The sequence below is a fragment of the Aythya fuligula genome, chromosome 6 (assembly GCF_009819795.1).
Source record: "Aythya fuligula isolate bAytFul2 chromosome 6, bAytFul2.pri, whole genome shotgun sequence".
NCBI classification, from domain to species: Eukaryota; Metazoa; Chordata; class Aves; order Anseriformes; family Anatidae; genus Aythya; species Aythya fuligula.
The window spans coordinates 32,868,573-32,891,477 of record NC_045564.1 but is presented as its reverse complement, the minus strand read 5'-3'; the positions used below and the strand labels follow the sequence as shown (position 1 = coordinate 32,891,477).

Genomic DNA, 22,905 nt, shown 5'->3' with positions numbered 1-22,905 from the left:
GAGGACATGGTTCCTGGGTGAAGCGTGAGGACCTGCTGCAGGATCTCACGGCAGGATGGGGAGGTGGTGGAGGGAGTCAGACGTGGCAGACATGAGCAGTGTCCTCAGTGTGAAAGGATGGAGACTGGTGTTTTCCTAACCCTGGGAAAGGCTACAAACCAGCCTTAACAAAAACCCAAGACGAAATAAAAGTCTTTTTTTTTTCCCCCCTGGAGCAAACTATTTTTTTTTTTTTTTTTTGGCTGTGAAAACAAAAATAATAATAATAAAAAAAAATAATTAAAAAAAAAATCTCCATAGTTGGTCTTCGCTGTGGCAGCAAAGGGTGGTGAAGGGTTTTTGTCCCCGGTCCCCCGTCCCCACGTATGCCTGCTTCACGCTGGGGAGCGGTGGAGCATCTGCAGAGCCAGCTTGGACGCAGCCCTCGGTGTTGGTGGGGCCTCGGGGCACCTCCGTAGCTCTGCTCCCTGTTCGGTCCAGCAGCTCTCCCCTTGCTTACAGTGAAGCCTTCAAATTGCAGGTTTCCAGGCACGTTTTTTTTTGCAAGGAGAAGTCACGTCTGTGTGCACGCACACGACAAATGCTTCCACACACACGGCTGGGTGACGTTTGGAGTCTCACTCGTCCAAAACTCGGATTTCTGACCTCCCGGTCAAGAGGAACTGCACTGAGAAGGGGACATCTCCCTTCTGGAGTGTTTCTTTTTGAAGTCCACGAATATTGCGGGGGATATTCGTGCCGTTGCAGGAGCTTGTGTGTCCCTCCCCGGTACATCTCCAGGTGCGCAGCAGTCCCGCTCCTCCTCTTCTTCCTCCTCCTCCTCCTCTTCCTCCCAGCATGGTTCAGATCTGCCTGGATCGGGGCGGTCGTTTGGGACGGAGATCAGATTGACTCGAGTGCATCCCGGCGATGCAGGGAGGAAACTCCAGAAGAACGGAGCAAGGAGTGGAGACGCTGGTGGCCGCAAGGTTTTTCTCTCCAGACCCTTTAGAAAATGACTAGCTAATCCAGAAAGAATTAAAAAAAAAAAAAAAACAAAAAAAAAAAAAAACAAAAAAAAAAACAGAAAAATTCACCCCGCCCACAACCCCAATTAGAAAATCACCAACTCGGAGAGCTTCCTACATTGGCGTGGGCTCTGCTCGGCAGCAGGGGGGCGCGGGTGGTGCAGGGAGAGGTGCGGGATGGCGGAGCGGCCGAAGCTGGCTTGTCTCTGGCTCTGTCCTTTCCTTGCTGAGTCCTTGCTGTCAAAACGCTGCTGTAGATTCCGAGTCCTCAGTTTCTTCAGGGTTTGGTTTTCTCTTTCCTTCTTTCTTGTCTTCTTTCTTTTCTTTTCCATTTTCGTTTTCTTTTCCTTTTCTTTCTTTTCCATTTTTGTTTTCTTTTCCTTTTCCTTCTTTTCTTTTCTTTTCTTTTCTTTTCTTTTCTTTTCTTTTCTTTTCTTTTCTTTTCTTTTCTTTTCTCCTCTTTTCTTTTCTTTTCTTTTCTCCTCTTTTTCTTCTTTTTTTTTTTCTGCTTTTCTTTTTCCTTGTCCTTTCTTAACTTCTCTTTTTTCTTTTCACTCTCCTTTTCCTTATCCCTTATTTATATTTTTTTTTGTTTTCGGTGCCTTTCTTTCTTCTTTTTTCTTTTCCTCTCTTTTTTTTTTTCTTCTTACATGAGATGAAAGGAATCGGAGTCCCGGGGTGCGGGGAGGTGTGGAGGGGAGGGTGGGAGGGAGCCTGGGTGGGTGGTGATGGGGCGGAGGGAGGGGATGCGACTTCACTCCACGTTGCTGCTGTCAAACGCGTGACACTGCAGGTCTCCGCTCAGGTAGTCAGTCCCCGGCAGCTTCATGCCGTATTTGTCCACGCACCAACACAGCCCACGCTTTCGGCCTCGGGAGGGCTTGCACTGGGGAAGACACCGAAGGGCAAAGATCAGGAGCTTGTCACCAGCCCCCGCTGCCTCCCTCGTGCTGGCTCAGCCCTGAGCTTGGCCACTTTTACCCCAGCACCTCCATCCCCAGCCCCGAGCTCTCCTTTTCCTTCTCCCCTCCCAGCTGCTTCAGGATGCTCATCTCAGGCTGGACCACGCTCAGAGCCTCCAACAAGACCACTGAGCACCAACCGTGCCTGGAGAGGCTCCCAGCAACTTCCCCACCATCCTGATGGAGGAAAATCCTCCATCTGTTCCAGCCGGGACGGCAGCTGAGCAAAACCTCCAGGGTGAGAGGCATCCCTGCCTTCACAGGGCTCTCACCTGCTTCCTCTTGTAGAAGCCCTTTCGGTCGCAGTTGGGGAGGTGGACGGCGCGGGGCACCATCCGCTGGCTGCTCTTCAGCTCCTGCAGGGAGGCCTCCATGTGCCTGCGGCAAGGGCCCTGCGAGGGGAAAATGGGGTTTGTCAGGTGGGGAGCACCTTGCAGTGAATGTCCCCAGGTCCCTATTCTCACGGCCACCAAGCCCTCCCGCAGAAAAAGGGACGGCACCCACCAGCTCAAACTCTTGCCGGAGCTCGGGGATGACGACGCGGGGATGTGCCGTGTTCTCCGCCATGCCCACAAATTTGGCCAGGGTCAGCTTCTTCCTGCGGTCCTTCTTCAGGGCCTCGGCTTTGAGCTCGGAGAGGCGGCCGTGCTTGGGCCGGTAGGCCTTGGGCGGGTAGGTCTCCTCTGTCATCTCCGACGTGGTCGGCTCCTCGTGTTCACGGGACTCCCGTTCTGGAGGGGAAAGGACAGCAGACCATCAGGTCTCCAGCGGCTGACTGGGGATTGCTGGTTTGACCCCAGAGGACATCTTTGCACCAGGACCGAAGAAGGCCCATGGAAACGCATCTGTCCTCCGGGTCCCTTCTGGGAAAGCCCCAGGTCTCGCTCCTGGTGTAACCCTCAAGGGGCCAGCAGGAAGAAGAGGCTTTAGCAGAGCTACAAACCAACCCTCACACAGCCACCAACTCCCATCCCACCCCGCCTTGCAGATGCAAGAGCACAAGCCAGGTACGCTCAAAGACGAGACGACGCCAAGGCCCGGGACTGTCACACAGCAAAGCCACCGCATGCCCTGATCCCCTGGCAAAGCCTGTGGCAACGCCTCACAGCAGTGCTGCCCGGCCATAGCTGCCACCAGTGGCACCGAGGAGCACATTTAGGCTCTGCCCGTGGCCCCGTGCACCGCCTCGCATCGCCCCAGCGTGACCTGCCCAGGCAGGATGCAGTCAGGAGCCCTGCACGGTTATATATAGGAGAGCTGGTGACAGGCTAAACTTAGCTGACTTGTGACCTTTTAGTGCAGCCACCGGAGTGAAAAAGGGCTATTTCTGGACTAAATTTGAATACGGTTTAGCTCCTGAGGTTGCTGGTCTCCCAGCCCCTGCTTCCCGGGGGACCGGTGCTGATGCTGCCAGGGCAGGCACGGGAGAAGCCACCAGAGCAGCAGGACAAATACCAGGGGGCTGAAACAAGGCAGACAGGAGCGTCCCTGCAGACGGCTTTGCCCCACCAGGTTACAGAGTGGTGCACAAGGGGACACCCAGACACCCAGCAGGGGACACCCACTTGGGGTTGATGGCAGCACCAGCCTGGCACACGCAGTGGGTGGCCCTAGAAGTAGCACAGGGGACAGGCTGGTCACTAGGTCCCCACTTTCAAAAGCTGCTAAGTTTTCCGTGGACAATTATTGATTTAAACTCTCCTCTCTCCACCCCCCTGACCCCCTTTTTCTTTTTTTTTTTTTTTTTTCTTCTTCCATGAGAGCAGAGCTGGATCAGCATCCCAGACTCTGCACCCAGAAGCCACATAAATGGCTCCATCCATCCTCCCTGGGATTTGCACGTCTCTCCAGGACGGGATCCTCTTGCCATTTTGCCCTGTGACACTCATGTGCCTGTATTTTCGCCTTGCTGCTGGATTCACAGTCACTCCTCTATTATAAGACGACGATGGACACGGGATAGGGAAGAGATTGATTACATCGGGAACGTAGGGGGTGCAGAAGTTCCTGCTTTGCCACAAGATGCTGCTGCACTCCAAGGTCTGAAAGCAGACCAGAGACAACTGCAGTGAACGAGTCCTTCCACGGCCCCGACACTGCTGCCACCTCTGTCCTTTGAGCCCCCTCTGGCACCGAGTGCTGGGGCATCTCCCTGGGCTGCCCCCGAGTAGCTACGGGAGGGGAGGATTCACAGCATGCCCTTACACAACATCATGCAGCTCATCACCTATGAAACACCACCTGAGAGGGGCGCAGCTCCCTGGGCAGCCCTAAAAAAAAAAAAAAATCAACAAACCAAGGGGCCACGGCAGCGAGGATTCAGAAAAACAGCACAGCGCGTCCAGTCTCCTGGGCTCGTGGTGCAGGGGGTGTTTGCAGCAGGCTCAGTCCGCTCATATGGGCAGCAACTCGAGCCTGTGCAAACACCTTGTTCCTCTGCTTCCTGCCAGCAAGCCGGGGCGGGCTGCGAGCCAGGGACTAACGTGGAGCCCTTTCGGCAAGGGCAGGTGGGAAGCACAGGAGCACGAGGGAGCCGGGGAATGGTGCGTGCTGAAAGCTGCCCAGCTCCTGCCCGGGTCCAGCTCTTCCTGCAGAGCTGAAGGAGCGCTTGGAGGAGCTGCTTTCGCCCTCCCTGGCATGCTCAGCAGCGATGCACGGAGGGCTGGCTGCGGTGGGACACCTCGGGGTGAGCCAAGGGGCCGGCTGGTGCAGGAGGAGGAAGGGTTGGGGCTACACAACCTTGTCCTGGCTGTTGTATTGCGATGCCCAGCCAGCCACAGGCTCTGGTTTAGGTCTTTATCTTCTGGTGAGAACTCCGTGGATCCCTTTCCTCCACCCTCTGGTGATTTTTAGCCTGATTTCCTACAGCAAGGAGGCCAAAGCTCATGCACCTGTTCCCCAATTTGACTCTAACGAGCTAATTTAGACAAAGGGAAGGGCAGAGGGCTCCGACATACAAACGACTGACGAGCTCTGGGCAGGTGGTGAGAGACCATCGTGGTACCAAGGCAAGGGGCCAGGCAGAGCCACAGCAGCAGCACCAGCTGCCCCAAATCCTCACCTTCTCCCCCAGCCATCTCACCCACACCAAACGGGACCGTGTCAGCATCTCCAAAGCCCCCACGCCCATCCCTCAGCCTCCATCTGCCACCCCCGGCTGGCTTGTGGCAGGCAGCACTGGCACCGCTGCGTGTCTGCTCCCAAGGAGACACTGGCGGGAGGAACGCCCAATTTCCCCGAATGAGCCCTAATTGTGCCTGTCTGAGACTCAGGAAGGAGGCTGGAGCATCTCCTCCCTCGCTGTCAGGATCTGGCCCGATGCACAGCCCATTCCCGCCTACAGCCGGAGCCAACTCCCATCCGCCTCGCCAACCTGGTGCTTGGGTTTCAGGCAGGCGGCCGTTTGCGGAGGCAGAGCAGCCGAAATCTCCCAATCCCAGTCCCGGGCACAGGGCAGCAGGAGGTGGGTGAGCCTCGCGTCGCCATCCCTTCTCCCCACCACCGGGGAGATGTCAGCTTCTCCGCAGATGTCCCAGACCCCATGGCCACATCGAAGAGTGACATTGGTGGCCACGCTGAGGACGCTGGCTAGCCGGGAGGTGGCACTCGGGTTGTAGGAATCTCAAGGGGCTGGAGACCCTATGGCCAAGGCAGGAGATTGAATTTAATTCAGAGCCACCCCATGACTTTGTTGCTGGTCCTGGCACCGTGGTGTCCGTGGGGGACCCAGGGAAAGACTGGAGAGCTCCTGGAGACCAGCTTGCAGGTCCCCAACACCAGCTGCTGTCCTAATTTCTGCAGGCTCCCATCAGCCCTGGGAGGCAGAAAATACCCTGAGCTGGGTGCGGGCTGTCCCCTGCCCCAGTGGATTAGGGCTTAATGCTGGAGCTGGCTGGGATGAGCTCCTGAGCAGCTCCTTCCCTCCAGGAGCCATTTCCACCCTGCCAGTAGAAAGCAAAACACCCGTGACAGGGAAACCACAAAGCTCGCCCGCTGTCCTCGACAGGCACGGTGCAGAACAGCCTGTGCACCTCCCTGCACCTGGCCCCAAAGCCAGCCCACGTGCTTTCGTCCTCCGGAGGCTTTTGGGCACCGCACAGGGTGATCGCGTGTGCACGTGGGTGTGTGGGAACGCCGCCTCCTCCCCGCTCGCTCGCGTTGCGGGAAGCGTTTTCCAAAATGACTGGGAGGCTCGAATTTTCGCAACAAGTTTCCATCGCTTTCTGGCAGGAAGGGAGGGAAAGTACCTATTTGCTGCTGCTAATGATCCGTGCTCGTTACATCCACAGCCCGCTGCTGCAGGACTTGCCGTCCTGTTCAAAAACCGGGGGGAAAAAAAAAAAAAAAAAAAAAAAAAAAAAAAGCCATGTGCACCTCAGGAGAACAAGCACAACCACTGCCTCTGATCTTGCTCAACAGCCTGCTTGATGATTATCACGATTATTATTATTTACAGCACGAGCGCTAACATAATACACCGCTTGAGCAGGAAGGTGTTAGAGAAAGACATAACGGGGACCTGAGTTAAACCTCTAGCAAGGGGATGACAGCAAATGTCACTTGGGAAGTCGCTCAGTCCTTCTGCCTCCAGACCGGGCCCTCTGAGGGGCTCATTGTGGGATGGGAATAATTAAGGCTTGCATTACCCAGGGCTTCTTACACCGCAGAGGATTTACCCCCAGGACGGAGTGCCACCACCCAGTGTTGCCACGAAGGGGAGGACTTCATCATGCATGGCCCCACACCCTGCTTTCCTCCTGGGATTTTGGTCCCTAGTGGCAGCTGTCTTTTGAGCATCCTGGTTTCTGTCCCATCACTGCATACAACAACGTAGCGTTTTCTGAATTTGGCTGGGTGATCTTTGACACCCTGGCCTTTCTTTCTGGACAGCACTCTGGGATCGGGCATCTACACAGGCAATGCTGGAGCTAGAAAAGGGAAAATGCATGGGGAAAGGCTGGGGGACAGAGGGAGGGCTTTTTCTGCAGTTCCCATTGATAGGAACCACAAAGCACTAATCAGGACCAGATCCAGACACTCCCTGCTGGCTTCACCCATAACATCTCCCTGGCACAGACAGCTGCAGCCTCCTCCCTATTGCACCTCCACAACCTGATGAAGCCCCACGTTGGTGCCTTACATCTTCCTGCTGGACTTTGCACGCACACGCAGTGATTGCTGAAGTCAGTGTCTGCCTTCTCCTGCCCTGCACCTGCCAGAGCGCCTTTCTTTTCCCTCCCCATCCTTTTTTGCTGCTGGTTCTTGCTGGGCAGCATGAAGCAGCTGCCCGTGGCTGGGAGAGGAGGAACATCAGTGCTGCCCCTGAAAACAGCTTTAGCACTTGCAGGTCATGTTAGGGATGTACCTATTTTTCTTCAGCAAGTCTGGGCTTAGGTCTCTGCCTAGGAAAAAAATAAATAAATCTTGGTGCATTTCCCCCTCTTGTTCCTACTCCAGAGGACGGAACATGCCTGACCCGCACCAAAACCTCCTGGAACAGGCAGGCAAGTTCCTCCCCAGCCTGCACTTGCACCTGTGACCATGTCGGGAAAGTAAAACTCCCTCCCTGCTGGTCAGCACACGGGGAGAGTGTTTGCACTCCTGCCAGGCAGGCAGGGACCGGGAGGGTCAGCTCAGCTCGCGCCCTTTGGCAGCTGGAGAGCACGACTGAGCAAAAGCATTCCTGAGCTCCCCAGGGGCTGCGGGGATCAGCCCGTTCACTGCCCTAACAAAGAAAAGCTCGCTTCCATTCCCAGGGCAGGCACAAACCCCCAGCGTGACAGCAAATGACCCCCCCCAGCCCTGCTGGAGTGGGCACAGAGCCGGCTGCGGCGTGATGCCCGGGACTGGGGTCAGTGCCGCGGACCACCGCCCCGGTGAAGTCAGGCGCTGATGTCAGGCATCCGCGGCGGCCGGCCAGCCTCAGGAGGAGCAGCAGCCAAGGCCAGGGACTCAGGCTGCAGCCGGTCCCTCTGCTAGCCCCGGGGCGTTGGCTACGGGAGAGCCAGCTGCAAGGCGCCTTGGACTTTCGACGAACTTTTGTGCTTTGGTGGGGATTCAGCGGTGGGCCGGCGCGGCAGCGCGTGCGCTGGCGATGCTCGCAGGCGATGAGAGACTGGGAGGAGGCACCACACACTGAGATGGGCTGGAAAGCAGCAGCCCTGCTTGGAAGGGACAACCTCTGCTGATGGCCACCTCGCCTCCCCCAAATCCCCAACATGCGCAACAGGCATTGACGATGGACCGAACGCGGAGGATTTGGGGTGGCTAAACTCCATGTCTAGGTCATTGTGGAGATGCTGCACCCTCCAAACGGCAGCCAGCCCTGTCATTTGGCTTAGATACTGATTTCAGGGTGGAAGGACTTATCTCTGGAGACCCCAGTCTCTTTTCTTGTGACTCCTATGGTTTCACATAGGCTGAAGCTAAGAAATGTAAATCCCACCACCTCTTCTGGACTGGTCTCCCTGCAGCCTGTGGGGTAGCTCTCATGGGAAGCTGTGCCAAACTGTCCTACATACACAGGTGCACTGGTAAGAAAACCCAGACCCTGTTTCCTTCACTGGGAATTTGCCCAACAGTTGTCACAATAAGCAAATTACCTTTGCGATTTGCAGGCTGCTGCAAGAAGTCTTTAAGAGCTAAAGCACTGTGAAGTGCCCACAAAAAAAAATTCATTCTGCCCCACCATGCCCAGTCCCCTACTCAGGATAAAGAAAAGAGTCCAAACAATCCACAGACCGCAGCCCAAAAGCCACAGGAGCTTTTGGAAAAAGACTTCTGGGATACCCCAGTACCTTAAATCCCTATGACAGCAGGGTCAATGTTTCTGCAACCTCACTCTCTTGTCCCACAGAGACAATTTTGAAGAGAAGGCCATGGACTGATGGGACCAAGCTCAGGGAAGAGATGGAAAAGCAGCCAAAGAGCTAGAAGTGCTCAACCCTAGGCTAAGACTTATCACCATTTTATCAAGCTGAAACCTAGCAGGGTGCTTAGGAGCTGCTCAGGAACACCCAAAGAACCATGGAGAGTGAAGACAGATGGCAAAAGGATGTTCTGTGCTGAGGCCTTCGTCTCTTAAGTTAGAGCTTGGACTTTGCTGAAGTAGTCTGGAAGACCAGCTCTTTCTCAGGAGATTAATGTCTCCTCAGCAGAAACCTGTGGATGCAGATTCTGCTGCATCAGCCAGGGCTCACCTGCAGAGCGTGAATATCAGGTGCTTGGGCTGCCCCCAGGTTCACATACGATGCATAAGAAAGGGAGATCATTGTCCTGATGACCTTGCGTCTTCACACAAAGCTGGATGGGGGAGAAATGCAGCTCAGCATGTGGGAAGGAGCTCTCAAGGGAACCAACTCATGTTTAGGTCTGCTGCGGAAGCACATGGCCTATCTGTAGGAATGAATCTCTGGGTCAGCACCACTTCTCCGCACTGCCAGCAAATGCTGTGGAGGTGGGAGAGGTAAAGTTATGGGAGCTGGAAGCATAGCTGTGTGCCAAATGATACTTTCCTAAGCTGGCGTTCCTTACTGCAGCCGCAAAATAAAACTACCTCGGAGCAACTCTCCAGAACAAAGAGAAAATCAGGTTTAGATATGGGTAGCACCACGACAAAATCTCCTTCCCTAATTGCTGCCAGCTGTTAGTTCATCAGGCTCCAAGCGTCCATGCTGTGCTGGAGGAGCCAGGCTTTGGCATCTACTGGTGAGTTCGGCTGTTTGTGACTTGGGATGTACAAGCAAGGACTGGGGCTGACAAAGAGGTGGTGTCTTTGACTTGGTTGTTTCTCTCCAGATAGCTCCCAAATCTGTACGAGGTTAGTTCTCAACACAGGCTTGAGAGTTTGCAATGTGTATACAGGGCACACAAAGCCAGGGTGAGAATCCAGGCAGTGTGACCAGAGGCTTGGGGTTCCCAGCAACAACCATTTCTGGTGAGGTGGAACCCAAGATACCTAACCAGTAAAAGGGTTAGGAAACTTTTGAGTCTCTCCCTTGTATTAAAAATGAACGAATATCCATCCGTCTCAATGAAATGATGATGATGTGCCCCATCTTGCAAAATTGCAGGCACTCTGCTTCTAGATAGCTGCTTGGATCACCCTGACATTTCCTGAACAAAGTTATTTTCCAGGGAACTGAACTGGCAAGTGGAGAGGAAGGAAGTATTTCAGGATTAGATTTACATCAAGAAGCTTCTGTAGCTGATGCACTGATGATAGGAAGATAAAACATATTTCCTTCACATCATCTGGAGACTACAGATGTTCCCCATTCCATATGCTGAAGCTGCAGAAGAAGCTGAGAGCTGAACTGAAGAACAACTCAGAGAAATGTAAATAAATCAACTTTCAATATCATAGTGACCAAGACATATTTTTCCTTCCTGGAAAGGATGAAATCATTCAGTCTTTCTTAGTCTTGCGTGTTTTCCAACAAATCCACCCTAGTGGCAGATTCCATTGGTTCTAATAAAGGCATCAAAAAAGCTTCCATGCCGCCAACTAAGAGCAGAAAAGAACAAAGAAGGAAACCCAGGGAAGAAGATTGCCTGTCTCTGTCTAACTGATGATACAAGTGAGGAAAATCTGGAGTAGCTCCTGACAAACATTATTGAATCATTTACTGACAGTTTCTCTGTGAGATTTAGCTGTGGCAAAAAGAAAGGAAGCCCCTCATGGAAAACAAACATGCTTTCACGTCTTCTGAATGAAAACAAAAGGGTCTGAACTGCTCATCTGGCTACCAGCTGAGAAGAGATGACCTGAAAAAGCATCTGCTATTAGGGTTTTCTTCCAACCCATCACACCTCCTTACTTCCTAAGGACACAGTGAGCCTTTTTTTCAGGCCACCTCTTCTCAGGGTTTTGAATTTGATTGTTTCATACTGAGCAGAGCTCTTAACAACTGGGAACTGAGCCTGGGAGAGGCTGGTTGCACTGGAGAACAGAGGTCTCCATCACAGGATCCATCCCCGCTTATGGTAATGATGGGCTCTGTCAGACCCAACAGCAACCAATATCTGAAAGATCCACGAAAGCCAAACCTGCTTCTCTCTAGAAAGAGATGAAAGCACATCAGGTGGAGTCTGGAGATGCACCTGTGTCAGGTGCTGAACGAGAACTGCCCAAACACCACAAATATTTCACACATACAGCTGTGACTGCAAACCTCCAGCCTAGCCTGGATTAATTTCTAGGCCTTCGGCCTGACTTTCACAGCTCTGCCTTAAACCAGATGGAAAAGATCTGTGAGATCATCCATTGCTCATCTCTGTGTCAGCACCAGATGACACATCGTCACATGCACTGTCCAGCCTAACTTTTACAAGCTCGAAGTGATGAGATTTCCACCTCTGCCCTCAGGCCTCCCTTCTGCTTTCTCAGTGGCTCCTTCTGTCAGAAAGTAGAGTAGGCCTGAGTAGGCCCAGCCATTCCTTAATCCCTCAGTCCACTTAAGCAGTACCACATAAAAGTACCAGAAGTTTGATGTTCACACTCTGACAATATTGCTAAGCAGAAACTTGCCCAAGCCTGATCTGAAACACTGGCTCTAGTCTCTCCTAGCCATTTCCCCCCCCTACACTGCACTGGGGCATACACCGCCTGATTCCCTTTGGTCCAGGCCGGATGTAAAGATGCTTTTAAATGGTAAAAAGTATCAACAGTCCCTTTATGCAGCGAAATGTACAGACCTCCATTTTGGGGTCTGAAACTCCAAGAAAAACAATGGATTGCTCTTTGCAACAGGTCCCGAGCCTTTCCAGAATTAATTCCCTGTTGCATTTCACTGTTTTTTTCCACAACCTCAAGCTGTCCCTGTTGCTACAAAACAAAATAACTGAATACTGAAATGCTTATGAAATGATGCAGTAAAGTTTCACCCATTTCTGCCATTTCTTCAGGAAAGCAGGAGCCACAAATGAAAGTGACTGACACAGCCAAAGATATGTCTTTAATGACTGGTACACCGTAATGAGACTTTCTAGTAAAACTTCTTCCCTCTTTTCCTGCATCACTTTTAAATTAAAAAGTGAAAGCCAGGTCCCATGGTTGTTCACTGTCTTAATTACTAGATTTTCATCATTAGTCCAATGCATAACATCTGATTTCTTAAGCATGAATAATGAAAGGGTCTGTTGATTTAATTGTTTTCAGAGGACAAATCCCATCTGAATTTGGAACAAGAAAATATTTCTATTGGTTTTCTGCAAAACAGAAATATGACTATTAGTCAACTTTGCCCCTAAAGTTACCTTTAAGATACATTCCCTCTCTTGTTTAGCTGGGGGATCATTTCCTTAAGTATCTGACAGGATTACCTTCTTGCCCTTAAATAGCAACCAGACCAGCAATCTCCATCAACATAACAATTATCTCCATCAGTGAACCAGCTGTGTCCATCCAACAAGCAAACAAACCAAACTCTGCAATAACAGCCCTCAAGGCAGGCAGCTGCTAAGTGCTTTCCAATCCTACTGAAGCCAACAGCATCTCTGGGCTTTCCGCCTCACAGTCCTTCGAGGACTGAATTAGCTGGCCCCCAAGGAAGGGATTAGGTGCCTGAAGGCCTATGGTGCTCTGGGTCTCAATCCCTGGAGAAAAGGCACTCAGCACCTTTCAGGATCAGGCCCTGCCTGGTTAATAGGGAATGATGTGCAGCCGAGGGAGGCTTGGACCTTCCTTCAGGCTGTAGCATGAGGCAGGTGTGGTGTCCTGGTGTCCCAGCCAGAAGCTGGCTGCTCTGTGACATGGACTGATGGGCAGTTCACACACTTATCCTGGAAACATCATAGGCAGACAACAGATCCACCAGAACATGCTGAGAAATGGCTTCCTTGAGAGCAAATTTGCCCACATCAAACCACAGAGAGTCCCAAATTTCTGCAAACACATTACGCTGGCTCCTGCTGGGATTAACTGCGAACCGGTGGATTGACATAAACACTAAGGGGTCCCCTTAGATCACTAGCATCAAAGAGCCACTTCAAAAACAACATCTTGCTGAGAGTTGCCTTGGCTACACAGCTGAAGGAATAGAAAGAGAGCGTCTGGTGGGGGAGTGGAGGGGAGAGGACAGGGGATTTCACTCCTTCATCACCAGATGCGACACGACCCTTCCCAGACGGGCTGACACACGGAGCACAACCCATGCCTGGCCTTCTCCAGTGGCATCCTAGGGCCTGGGAGCATGCCACAGCTGCCACCCTGCTCTGCAACCTGCAGCAGCCCTGGGGACACCCAGCTGGGAGGCTTTCTCCAACCTGCCAGGTTACCTGCCCTCCCCTCCTTGCAGCAGAGCATCCTCATGCTTTTTGCTACACTTATACTGAGGATAAATGCACGATACCAATCCTTTTCACCTGTTAAAAAACAAAAAACAAAACTCCTTACAAATGACTAGGTGGTTATTATGAAGGCTGCCAAGGAGTTCACCCAGGCCAAACCCTCTGGATCATCTCTGACCTCTCCATGCACCATGTCTTCAGGGCCTGCTGCTTCCTCCTTCTCAGGTTATTTCTGCTGTCTTCAGCTCGCCACATCACCAAAATGCCACCTTTTCTCAGCTCAGGTCCTGTTTCCCACTTCCCCAAAGGCCACGTGCTGCTGCCTTGGCAAAGGGAAGCTTGCAGAACAAACACGGTGTGTGAGCTCATATCCACGCAGCTGGCTGGGGGGACTATCTGGCCTCTATCTCCTCCCTTACCTCCCGTTGTTTGATATGCTCACCTGCAGCATCTCATCTCTCAGCCCTCGGTGGGAGGAACGGGTAGGCTGCTCTCTGTACACCAATATCTGATCTTTATGGCCAAATACCCCATGTGCCAGTCGTAAGCAGAACCAGAGCGATTTATGCGTGCTGCCTGGAAACCATTCTGCCCCCAGAGACAAAAATGCTTTGTAAGTGTGTTTCCACACATTAAATGTTTGTGCAGGCATGTGTGGGTGTGTGAACACGGGCACATGTGTGTGTATGCTCACAGGGATATCTTCCCGGCACATACCAACCCTGCTGCTCAGCAGCCCACGTAGAGGGGCAGGTGTGCTCCAGCCAAATCCCACTTTCATTTATGTCTGCCCCTGAATTTGCACTACTTTGCTGGGAAAAAAAAAAAAAACACAGGCAGGATCTGCCATGCTGTGGATCATTTTATCTGCCCTATGAGTTAGCACGGGTGAAATGAGCTACGGCAGTTCTCAGCAGCTTGTCCTGCCCCTTCCCAGTGCTCTCAGGCTTCCCAGTTTGGGTGAGGAGCACTGGGAGCCACCACTGCTAAATCCGCTCCTGCTGCTGCTCCTTGCCTCGTGGATGGGCGCTCACAAACCGAGGAGCAGGCGAAGCTGCAGAGTGCAGCGAGCAAAGCTCGCAGCCGACGTTAGGAGGAAGCAGAGCACCGTGCTGTGCTCGCAGGCACAGCCGCTCGCTGCCTCTCCTCCTCCTCCCTGCCCTACCAACACGCGTGTGCCAAACGTGTGCCGGGCACAGGATGCTGGTGCTGGAGCACTGATGGGAGGAGGCAGGCGGCCTCCCTCCAGCATCCCTCGTATCTGCGGAGGCTGCCATGTAAGGCCAGCCCCAGTGCTGCAGGCGGTGGTACAGCTCCAGGCGGGCTCGCTGGGAGCGGGTCCAGGCTGACAGACGTGCGCGGGAGCTTGGAGCCGCTCCATCACTCGCGCACGCACGCACGCACGCATGCACGCACAAAGCCACGTCTTTGCTCCGGTGAACTCTGCTGGCACCAGGCAGGAATTTCATTTGGATCAACTACTTAATATTCTTGCTCCTTCCTTAGAAACCAGGCTGCTGAAAAGTCTTTCCAGCCAAGGCCCCTCCTTTCCTGTTTGAACCACCCCATCCCTCCCTCCCCCGTACACGCACACCGCAGAAACCCAGCTTTCTTGCTGGCACCTGATGGATTTCACCTTCTCTCTCTTTTTTTTTTTTTTAATATATTGTTATTGTTGCTGAAACTTCAGATCAAAAGAAAAATGGGGTTTTTCCTGTTTCGGATAGGAGGCTTTGCAGGCCTGTTGATACTAGCTTTTGCCTTGACAGCTCCGTTGCTGCTCTGCACAAAGGACCCGGTGCTCAGCACCGCACGGCTCCTTCCCCAGGCCCACAGCTGCTGCTGCGTGTCCCAAAAACCCCGTGCCCGCATCCTGCATCGCTGGGCGGGGAGGGGAAGTGCACTGGAAGGAGAAGCAGGGTGGGGGGAACGTGTTGGGGCGGGATGAAGGACTGCACCCAACAGGAGCCGCAGGAAACCTGGGCTCCACAGCTCTCCTCCGCCGCCTGCTTCCAGCTGACGCAGCAAAGACGATTTTCTTAGCGCTAATTCTGCGCAACCCCCCCCCCCTCCCTTCCCCTCCTGGTTATCGTTGGCGCACGGTTTCGTGGGGAAACTTGCCAAGTCTCGCTCGCTTTCTAGAAAGAGAGAAGGAATGAGAGAGGAGAAGGAAATATTTGACAACCTTTGTTTTTCCACGAGCTGTTTCAGGGCGGCGGGCTGCGATCTGTGCCCCGCGCTCCCCGGCGCTCGGCCTGACCTTGCTGTGTCAGCAGGAGGAAGTCTGGCGGGAGCACGGGGCGGCGAAAATGGAAAGACGCGGTGTGTTTCAAACAAAACTTAAACAAAACAGAGAAAACCCAGAATCCTGAAGCTTGTGCCATAAATGAAGCTCATTCATGTATTTTTTTTTTTTTTTTTTTTTTTTTAACCAGGAATGTCAATTACAGCAGCGGTGTTTGGCTTTCGGCAAAGGACGGTGTCTGACTGCTGTGCCAGCAAGGACTACAGGGACCATCCTGTCACTACCTACCCATCAGCCTACTTAAAACGAGCCTTACCAAAGCCCTTTAATCCTATATTTGCTTTCATTTCCGACCTCTTTGCCAGCCAGGAGCACATCCTGCGCAGGAGCCCTAGCGTTTCTCAGCGCTGCCGTGCCCAGCTTACAGAAGAGGAAACTGAGGCACGGTGCCCAGGAGCATCCTGTCCCCACGCGAAACATCTGGTCTGCAGCACAGCCAAGCCCGGCCTCCCAGCGCCGGGCTCCTGCAGTATTCTTGCTGCCTTTCCACCTCGGCTATAAGGAGGAAAGCATCTGTGATTTTCAGCTCAGCCAGCGCAAGTGCAGAAATAGATAGAAATGCAGTTTGATCTAGTCCTCGCCACTGTCCCAGAGTTTATTTCGCTGATTCTTTCTCAGCGGTTTGCAGCTCAGGGCCAATTTTGGTCATTGATAGATCGGAGGGCCAGGCCAGCTTCCCCAGCACACAGTCCCTGCGCTGCTGGCCAAACTGGCAGAGGCCAGAAAGTTCAAGTCAAACTTCATTTCTTTCCTTGCCCTGTTGCTTAGTAACACGCCTATGAAAATATACTTTGTTCTCACACACTACCAGTTGAATGCCAAGAGCGTTTTTTCCCTCTCCCATCCTCAGGAATTCCTGATTTATTTTTTATTTCTTTTTCTTTCTCTCTCTCTTTTTTTTTTTTTTTTCAATCGTGCAAAGCTCGGGAGAAGCCTGCTGGTCTGCTGCGGCTTCCTGCAGAAGCCTTCCCCAGCAGGGCTCATCTCCCACCTGCAAACCAAACCCACCGAAAGGAGCCCCCTGCGGCGCTCAGGGAGTCCAAATGGCAGCTGCAGGTGGTGCCGGGGGTCCCTTTTGCAACAAACCTGCAGCCTCTTCCCTATTCCTCTCCTTGTTCGCTCAAAGGGTGCTCCCCATCCCAAGCTAACCCAAAGCAGCGACGTTATGAGGGGACCAGCCAGAGTTTGCACACAGAGCACCTGCTAAAGGACCAGGCTCCTTGGGCAGAGCGAGGCAGGCGGAAGGAAAGGAGACTCAACTGCCAGCCAAGACACAAAGCTTTTTGGGGTGCCCTCGGTTCACACCAGGCACCCTGCGTAGGGGTGCAAGGCTCAGCCCCACTCTCACGGATGCCACCGCCTTTTGCCTGCATGGTTTCCCCTCCCGGCTGCACCGCCTGCCTCCTGAACACACACGCACACGCGCAGGGTAAATAAACACAGCGGATGACGCGCTCGGGGATATTTCACATAGCTCGGCCGTCAGCAGCTTCGTGCACGGCTTCCTGGGCTCTCACACAGGGCAGCAGCTCCCGGCTCCCCCCTCTGCCCCCCACGCACCTCTCCACCCGGCCCTCACCCCCTCTGCAAGCTCCCTTGCAGAAGGCCCAGCTCTGTTTTGCCGGTTCTGGCCACTTTTTGCAGAGGCCGGAGAGTTTTGGTCCTTTGGAGGGGGGAAAGTCACACGTCAATGTATATACGTGCCCACAGAAATTGGTTTTGCCCTGCAGGATGGAGCGCAACAGCACCACCGCTGCCTGCAAGCAGCAAAGGGGAAAAATAATAAAAGCACCAGGATTTATTAGGTGCTGGAAAGGAGAAACGGATTCCCATTGCGCCGGTATAAGCAGGAGCTTGCTAACAAGCTAAAATGACATTTTCCTGAACAAAAAAAAAAAAAAGAAAAAAAAAGAGGGGGGGGGACTTGATTCTGTTTTTTTTTCTTCTTTTTTGCAAAGTGCTTTCCTAGGTCCCCTGGACTCGCAGACCCCCGCCTGCCCCCCTCCTCCCCTGCATGCCATGGCAGAAGGGCAGAAGCTTTTGGAGGAGCATGAGGGGCCCTGTCCCTGTCCCAGCCACAGGACCCAGGAGTTTAACCGGGCGCCCAAGCGAAGGAGCGCTTTCTGCCGTGCTTTTGTCACGTGCAAGGTGCAAGCGGTTCAGCAGCTTGGCTTTGCGCTGCTGCTGCCGCGCCAGCCCTCGTGCTGGTTTTTATGCCTTCTGTCTGCCTGCTAGCGGCACTGCCACTCGCTTCTGCACCCGCGGATTCCCTGCTCCTTGTGCACCTGCTCTCCTCACCTCCCAGCGCTCAAACCCGTTGCCCAACAAAGAGGTCCAGCAGCAGGCAGCCAGGAGTTGCCGCGGCCACGAGAAGGCGGGAGGCTGAGCGATAAACCCAGGGGGGGATAAACCTGAGGGTTTTGGGGATGGGGAAGGTGCCCTGCCCAGAAGGAGCCTTTTATCTCGAGTGCAGAGCCCCAGAGCGAAGTGGAGAGAAAGGGGGGTCCTGGAGAGGGTGAGGATGGGGATGCGGGAGGGATGTAAAGGGTGCAACTGGAGAAGGACGGGGATGCAGCTGGGACTAAGAGCGAGTTTCTGGGAGTTTGGGGGAAGAAAACCTCTCCATTGGGGATGGGACGACCCAGAGGGGGTGGATGGGGGGGATGCGAGATGATGCAACAGGAGGTTCAAGCGGGGCATGGATGGGAAGAAGGAGTGGAGAAGCGGTGGGGGGCAGCTGAGGGGATGGCAGAGCAGCCGGGCAGGTGGAAGGGCAGCAGGAAAAGTGGGAAAGCAACAGGGGGATGGCAGAGCAGCCAGGGGAAGCGGTGGAGAAGCAGCTGGAAAGATGGGGGCTTGGCAAAGCAGCGGGTGGAGGGGCAGGGAGAGGAAGGAAGGGGGAAATAGCTGGAAGGGACGGAAAGGCAGGCGGGGTGGGTGTGTGCGCGAGGGTGGAAATCAGGTGGAAAGACGGAAAAAGCAGCTGGGGAGATGGACGGGCAGCTGGCGGTGGCGGAGGGGAATGGAAGAGCAGCCGGAAAGGCAGCAAAAGCCAACAGGGGGAGGGGAAACGGAAGAGCAGCCGGGGACGGAAAAGCGGGGCCGAAGGATGGAAAAGCAGCCGGCGGGGCGGAAAAAAAGCAAGCGGGGGCGCGGAAGAGGCACCTGGACCGCTGCAAAACGCAGGCGGCGAGCTGCGGGAGCGGGGGCAGGGAAAAAAAAATAAAAAAAAAAAATAAAAAGAGCCGGGGGAGGGGTGGGGGGGAGCTGAAAAGCAAGCGGAGAGCCGGGGTGGGAAAAAAAAAAAAAAAAGCAGGCAGGGAAACGCACTCCGGGATTGGGATAAAAAAAAAAAAAAAGGGAAAAAGAGACGGAAAGGAGGAAAGGGAGCCGGCTGCGGGGCACTCACCGGCCTTGGCTTGCTCGCGGTAGCTCTTCTCGCTCAGGCAGACGGCGGTGCCGTGGAGCAGGGCGTGCAGCGGCTTCTCCTCGCCCTGCCGGGGGAGGCAGCGGAGCCCCCGGGCGCAGCGCTCGGTGTAGACGCCGCAGGGCTGCCCGGCGGGCAGGGCGCAGGTGAGGCAGCAGCCGCAGCCCGGCTCCTTCACCAGCTCACAGCCCAAGGGAGGAGGAGGGCAGAGGGACAGAGCTTTGCCGTCGCAAGGCTCGCACTGCACGAAGGAGCCCAGGCACCGCGACAGCCCCGGGCAGGCGCCCAGCAGCACCAGGAGCCGCAGCAGCATCGCGCCGGGGTTAGGATGCTGCGGGATGGGGAGCGCGGCGGGGGGGGTGAGGGGGGGGCGGGCGGAGCTCGTTTCCCGCTTGGCCCCCTCCGGGGGGCTCGGAGGGGGGTGTTGTGGGCTCGGGGGGGTGCGGGGAGAAAGGAGAAAATCGGATTCAAAAAAGAAAAAGGGCGCAAAGCGCAGCCCCCGCTTGCCGGCGCCCCAGGCTGGGGGTTATTGGGGTGCGGGAGGCTCCCGCTTTGCTTTTTTTTTTGGCTGCGGGGGGGGGGGGGCGGCTAGGTTTGCTTTGGGGCTTTTTGTCTTTCTTGCTTTTTTTTTTTTTTTCTCCTCCTGCCGGCTTTTTTTTTTTTTTTTCTTTCTTTTTTTTTTCTCGCCTCGAAAAAGGGGGGATTCTCAGCGCAAAAAAGAGAGGGGGGAGGGAAAGGGAGGGGAGGGGGGGAAAGGGAGAGAAGCGTGCGGGGGCTGCACGGGGGGCTGCAGCCCACAGGTTGCGGGGGGAGCAAAAAAAGGGGGGTGGGGGGGGGCCGGAGACTTCACGCACTCACTCACACGCACACGCACACTCTCCCCAAAGGGCTGGGAGGAGGCAGGTTGGGAAGGGAGCAAAGTTCCTTGCAAACCAGTGTCCTGCTCTTACTGCATCAAAGCAGTCAGGAGAAAAAGAATAAAAAAAAAAAAAGGAAAAAAAAAAAAAAAAGCCCGCAGGAGAAGGAAGAGGGGATGCAAAGCTCCCCTTTCCCTCCCCCCTTTTCTTCTGCAGGAGGAGAAAAAAGTCTCTCCCGACGCAGCGAGCTGCTGGGAAGCTTGGTATGAAGCAAAGTTGTGTTTCGATCGGCTCTGTTCAACCTCCCGCTTTCCTCTTCCAAGATTTGCAAAGGCAAAAAAAAAATAAAAAATCAAAAAATAATATAAAAGTGGGAAAAAAGCCCCCCCACGCACCAAAAAGGCAAAAAAAAAATAAAAAAGGGAAAAAAAAAAAAAGTTTTCTGCAAAATTAAAGAGTGGTTGGTTGCAAAGTCTGCAGAGGAGCGGTAAAAACGGGGGGGAAGGAAGGGGGGAAAAAAATAAGAAAAGAGGTAAAAAAAAAAATAAAAAAAAATCCACTTTGTAGATCTCCCAACACTTTTCCCCTGGAGAAGTTTCTAAAGAGACTGAATACGGCAGAACAGGCTGTCTTTTAAATAGACTGCCCCTGGCTGCCTGCCAGCCCCTAGCTGCAATTTGAGATCCCAATGACACCTCAGCTTGACTGGGTGCCAGCAGCCAGGGCCCTATCAGTGCACACTCGAGCCGGTGGGGGTGGGGTGCGCAGCTTCTGACTTCTGGGCTTCAAACCCCGGGCAGTGATCAAGGATAATATTATGAGGAGAGACAAGGGGAGGAGGAGGAGGAGGAGGAGGAGGAGGAGGGGGGAAGGGGAAGGCGAGGATGGGGAGGGGAAAGGCAGGGGAAGAGAAAGATGAAAAAAAAAAAAAAAGAAGGAAAAAAAAAAGTTGAGATCTTCACGGTTTAAAAAAAAAAAAAAAAAAGGGTAGAAGGAGAGAAGTGGTTGCAATGGGGTTGCGGGGAGCCTGGGAGGGAGAGATCAGGGTGCTGAGTTTGGGGAGGGAAGAGGGGGAGGTGTGTTAATAGGGCCTGATCCTGCTGCTCTCAGCCTCGCTTGGGGTGGAGACCCCCGGCCCCTTGCCCGGGTGGCTGGGGACCCTCGGCGAGGGGGGAGCGGGTGCGTGCGCCCCACCATCAGCTCCAAAGGTGAGATTGGCAGGGAGATGGCTGGGTGGGTGCCAGGGAGCTGCTCTCGCCCACCCTAATCCCAGGAGGTGCCTTTGTGCGTGCGGTGTGCCCAGCTCTCCTCTCCCACCCACCCCAGCCTGGGCAAGGGGTGAAAAGGCAGGGGGGGGCTTCCCCCAATGCCAGGCTGTGCCCCTGACACCCCCAAACAGCAAGGGTTAAGGCGGCCGGACAGGGAGCAGGAGGGAGGGCTGGGCTGCTTGTAAGAACTGTGTTAGATTCCTCTTTGGAAAAGTTCGCTGTTGCTCAGGGCATGCCAGAAAACAAGGGGAATTTTGCCATGCGAAGTCCAATTTGCACGTTTTAGCTCATTCTTCTGCTGCCTCTTGCCCTGCACAAATGTGTGTGTGTGTGTGCGGGGGGGGGGGGGAGAAGTTTAAAAATAAAATTAAAAAAAAAAAAAAAAGGCTTTGCAATGCTCATCCTCTGTCCTGGACAGCTTGCGGTTTGCTGCCTTTTGTTCCACCGCTGCATTCCTCAGCGTTACAGCTCTCCGGGCCCTGGTCCTTCGCACTTGCCTCCCTCAGTGCTCATTCATTGCTAGGAGTGGGGAAGCTGGAAGCGTGGCAAAGGGAATCTCCAAAATTGCCTCGTGTGCAGCCCCGTGGCCAGCCCAGGCAGCTGTGTGCAGGGATGTTACACCTGGAGGAGCGGCTGGGAGATCGCTCACCAGCACCAGCCCAGGGTTATCTACCAGGAAGGCATCAGGCAATTCTGGGCGAGGCTCACGGGCAATTCAAGTCACCCCCCCCCCCCCCACCTCCTTCCACACATGCACACACTCCTCCAGAGCCTCATATTCCCCAGGTTTCTTTTTAGATCAGGCAGCTATGCAGCTGCATTGCATGGATTTTGCCACTAGAATGCACCCTTATCTATGGTAAGAGGACGGGTGCTTGCTTAAAAGCATTAACTCTTTCTTCCCCAAAATTTCCCTGCTTAAGATTTTTTTTTTTAATTATTTTTTTATTATTTTTTTCTTTGCACATCTCAGGTGTTCCTTGTTTTACTGCCTTCCTACCCCATGGGAGCTCTGGAGTAAGGATCAGCTCCCTGCCGTCCTTTTTTGACCCCCCTCCCTTCAAAAAGAAGGCCACATTTCTGAGCTTTTTTTTTTTTTTTTTCTTCCTCTTTCTCTCAGCCAGCAGGTTTTCCAGAGGTTTTATTTGATCACACCTGAATCTCTGCTTAGATCCCAGTTAACTGCTACCAAATAGGCACCCCTAAGGTAAGAAAAGCAACCCCTTTGGATTTTATCTAGAAGCATTATTAAACGGTTTCTCCAGTTGACACTTATGACTTTTACAGCATATTAATTGCATCCTGCTGCTGGTTTTTATGAGGCTCTGCTGCTGGTCTGACTGGGTGCCTTGCAGAAAATAGCAGCGGGCAGAGGAGCACTTCTCACCTGGAGATTTGGGAGCATTTTGTGAAAGGGCAGGAGAGAACTGGCTTTTCCTTTTCCTCTCTGCCACCCTGTAGGAAACAGAGAGTCCCAAATAATCTCTGCTTTGGAGACAGCAAGGGTATGGAGAGGGGTGGTGGGGAGGTTTCCCTCCCACTCCAGCCTGCAGGACACGAAGCGGCGAGGCGTGTAGGGAGCTGCCTCCGTGCAGCCCAGCTGCAAGCCCTGGCACAGGAGAATTGGGCACGGCTGGATCGCTACGGGGCAGGGATCCTGCGAGGCAGCCCCAGGGAAGCTGCCCTAATTTCGGGCTGCCTGGGAGCTGTCTCCCGGGCTTTCAGAGCAGGCCACATCCAAGTGGTGTGAAGTTGTCCTGAGGCCACCCTCGCTTCCCTCCTACGCTGAG

At 53.8% G+C, this 22,905-nt stretch overlaps 1 protein-coding gene across 1 annotated transcript; it reads right to left on the bottom strand.

Moving 5' to 3' along the window:
* Positions 1–1,638: 1,638 nt before the first annotated feature.
* IGFBP5 (insulin like growth factor binding protein 5) lies at positions 1,639–19,589 on the bottom strand. Its single transcript, XM_032190671.1, has 4 exons — positions 18,973–19,589; positions 2,474–2,700; positions 2,242–2,361; positions 1,639–1,893 (listed from the first exon to the last, which is right to left on the bottom strand). The coding sequence occupies exons 1-4, from the start codon at positions 19,301–19,303 to the stop codon at positions 1,762–1,764; spliced, it is 810 nt and encodes a 269-aa protein (XP_032046562.1). The 5' UTR covers positions 19,304–19,589; the 3' UTR covers positions 1,639–1,761.
* Between the last annotated feature and the right edge of the window lie 3,316 nt (positions 19,590–22,905).